The sequence below is a fragment of the Charadrius vociferus genome, unplaced genomic scaffold (assembly GCF_000708025.1).
Source record: "Charadrius vociferus isolate BGI_N301 unplaced genomic scaffold, ASM70802v2 scaffold82, whole genome shotgun sequence".
NCBI lineage: Eukaryota > Metazoa > Chordata > Aves > Charadriiformes > Charadriidae > Charadrius > Charadrius vociferus.
Genome location: NW_009647401.1, coordinates 2,947,653 through 2,950,817, shown reverse-complemented (window position 1 = coordinate 2,950,817; position 3,165 = coordinate 2,947,653). Strand labels below are relative to the sequence as shown.

Below are 3,165 nucleotides of genomic sequence, written 5' to 3'. Positions count from 1 at the left end.
CTTCCCATTCTAGACCGCAAGCACTGTTTCTAGACTCTTGCAGTCATTAAATAAACAGAACTTACTGGTAAATGGAGCTTTTTTTTTCTAATGCAGGCTTCTGGAGCCAATTTGATAAAAAGTAACATGCTTATATAGAATAAAAGAAATAATGACTCGGGAAAAAATGGACTCAGTCATACCAAAACTCTCTGAGCAATGATAATGTACAGTATTGCAGCTGTGTGTTACTAAGACAAAAAACTCTTGGCATTACAAAGATGAAGATCTCTGTTCACATAAGCCAATTTTAATGGGCTATTAAGCATTTGGTTAAAAACAGGCTTGTACTAGTCTCACTGAAAATGAAACACTTGTCAAAATGTTTTTTTTTAAAAAATACTGTATGACATCTTCTAAATTGCAATTTAAATATTAAAATCTTGTTTCAGAAGTTCCCCGCTTTAGGTTGTTACTCAAAAACTCATCATGTTCAAAACTCAAGTTATTATGAGATCTCGATATCATAAGAAGCTTTTCCTTATTAGTAAAGTCTTTCTTGACTGCTGCTTGTGGCACAAGTAACCTATCCATTGGGTCCTCTTTGTTTTCTAGTTTCATATATCCTTTACTGTTGCTCCGATCCAGTCTGGGCCAACTGGGGTGTTTCCTTTGTTCCGCTTGGACAGTAAGTGTAGACGGACCCCTGTCCAAATCCAGGGACTTCGAATGTGAAGACAGAAGATGCAAAGATGTGTTGGAGCCAAACTGTTTCCTCGCAGCACCAGGGGATAAAAGCTTTCCTGTGCTTGGTCCGAGAGTCATAGAAGATTTGAACTGATCCGACGGAGTATCCACAAATGAATTGTGTCGTGGCAGCATGGCAGTGACCGGTCTGTAGGATTCATTGGTATCAGTTAGTGGAATGGCCAGAGAATCCATAGACAGATTTCTAGACCGACTCCTAGTGATCTCCGAGTCCTCGGTTATGTTGTCTATACTGGGCTCATCAATAACACAGTTATTCAGTTTAATTACTGGCAGTGTGAAAGCACTAATGGAAGATGATACAATGGATTTTGTTTCACACTTTATAGAGCTAGTGTTTTTGTCATCTGAAGCCTTGCTGGAGTGAGGGTAAAGTCCGAAGACTGAACCAGATTGCTCAGTCAGCAGAGGTGGCAGGAGGCTACCAGTGGTCCTATCTTCATTTAGGGTAATCTCATCTTCTTCAGCAGAACTATCAATTCTAAAATTACTCTTGAAGCCAGAGAAAGGCGCAACCGTGTTCGCAGCCAGCCGTGATGCACATAAGCTCCCGCTGTGCCTGAGTTCTCCTTCCCCCAACAAGCCAGTGAAGGCACCACTCAGCTGCTTTTGTTCCTTGATCCTCAGCGTGTGGATGTCTATTACAGTGGAGTATATGTCTCTCATGTGTATGATTTTTGTTTCCTTGTCACGGTTTTCATGCAGAATGGCATTTGCGCAAATAAAAATGAAGATTCCAATGCCCATAGTAAAAGGGCCCAGCATTTTCATTTTATCCGAGTGCACGTGCTGTTCAAAGAAACGAAGTAAAATGCTTCCTTGGCTTCTCAGGACCTGAGTTTCATTTACAGATAGATTATTTTCAGATCCTAAAAGCTGTTCCTTCTGGGGCCAGTATCCAAGGATGGCCATTGCAATTCCCAAGAATGCGATAAGCACTCCCAAAACAAGGAAGAATCCTGATGGAGAATAGAGACGGATTTTGCCCCTGACAATTACAACATCAGCCCTGGGCCGGCGTCTCACTGGTTTCTTCTCCTCAGAAGCTGGTGCTGCGGCAAGATTTACATGTTGCTGAGATCTGGCAGAGTCTTGCCTTTTTAAGGCAGCCAGTCCTGTTATGACTCCTCCGGTTGCTATCATAGTTCTATATTGTGCCCTGGGAAAAAGAAAAAAAAAAAGCAGAAATATTGAGGCAAGCAACGGTTGTGTCTGCAAATATAAATAGCACTTTGTTAATCTGTACATATTTCTTGATAAAATATTCATGACTTTAAAAAAGCTACTATATCTTAATCCAGTTATGATATAGTAGCAGTTCCGAGATTCACATGGCATGTTAAAAAAAAAAATCCAAAAGTCTTTTATCACTGTAAATATAGGTAATAAACCTTCCATCAGTGATACAGACAGTAGCAGAAACCTAGTGCTCTTAGTTGTGATCTATCAGGATTAAAGATGAAAATGTTCAGAAGTCTTAATAAATGATTTATCTCTGGACTGGTCTGCAGCAAAGTCAATAATATATTATTACCTTGCATGTGGTTTAGATAATTTTAGCACTTTAGCTAGCAGTTCTTTTAAAAACTTCTGTGACACACAATGACTCCGAATACAAACCATTCTACATATCCACTTTAAGAGGTATTTCCTTATAGATTTCAGCATATATTAACACATATTTATTCCATCATTTAAAAAAGCTTTTATTAAGCCTATTCACATCACCTGAGTCTCAACTACACAATCATTTTTGCCTTTCCTAACAAAGCTGATCCTCTTTTATGCGTATCTAGATCCTTTTTCTCCTCTTCTTGGTTCCTCACAGACTACAGATCCAGTAGATCAGTTTAGTTTACCACATGAGAAACCTTCATAAATTTCACGTTCACCAATTCAAAGCTTCATCATTTTATGAGGCAATTGTTTCATTCTAGACTTAGTTTCATACCTGCCTGCCTACTACATGAGAAACATTAACCAGCATGTGTTTAAAAAGAGAAAGATATGTTTCACAGATTTTTATGCGTAAGAGTAACAAATGAAACAACACAGTTCAGGAAAATTGCATTTTATTTTACAAGGCATCTTATAATCAGACTCAAAAATAGTTTCTGAGCTTAATTAATGAATATTACAACAAATACTAGATAATATTTTCAAGTAAAATTAAGATACTGTAAGCCAGGTATGAAAAAATTACATTCTCTTTGGTGGCCTTACTAGGCTTGGAGATAAAGAAAGGCTGACATTCTGTTGCAGAGGAAAAGGCTCCATGTCAAAGCTGAGGATGATTTAACACGCAAAGATAAAGTTGGACTGGGTGAATAATGGGAGAGGCTGAAAAGCAGAGGCAAAGCAAACGGGTGACTGCTTGCAATTTACAGGCAGTAATTTTGATCAGATCTCTTAAAATAT

At 38.4% G+C, this 3,165-nt stretch overlaps 1 protein-coding gene across 1 annotated transcript; it reads right to left on the bottom strand.

Moving 5' to 3' along the window:
- Window positions 1–414: 414 nt before the first annotated feature.
- On the bottom strand, window positions 415–1,890 carry TMEM200A (transmembrane protein 200A). The gene has a single exon (XM_009880160.1). The coding sequence runs from the start codon at window positions 1,888–1,890 to the stop codon at window positions 415–417; it is 1,476 nt and encodes a 491-aa protein (XP_009878462.1).
- Window positions 1,891–3,165: the final 1,275 nt, after the last annotated feature.

What these genes read in the sequence shown, in the direction of transcription:
- TMEM200A (XM_009880160.1), bottom strand. Translation starts at nt 1,890, where the DNA reads ATGATAGCAACCGGAGGAGTCATAACAGGACTGGCTGCCTTAAAAAGG.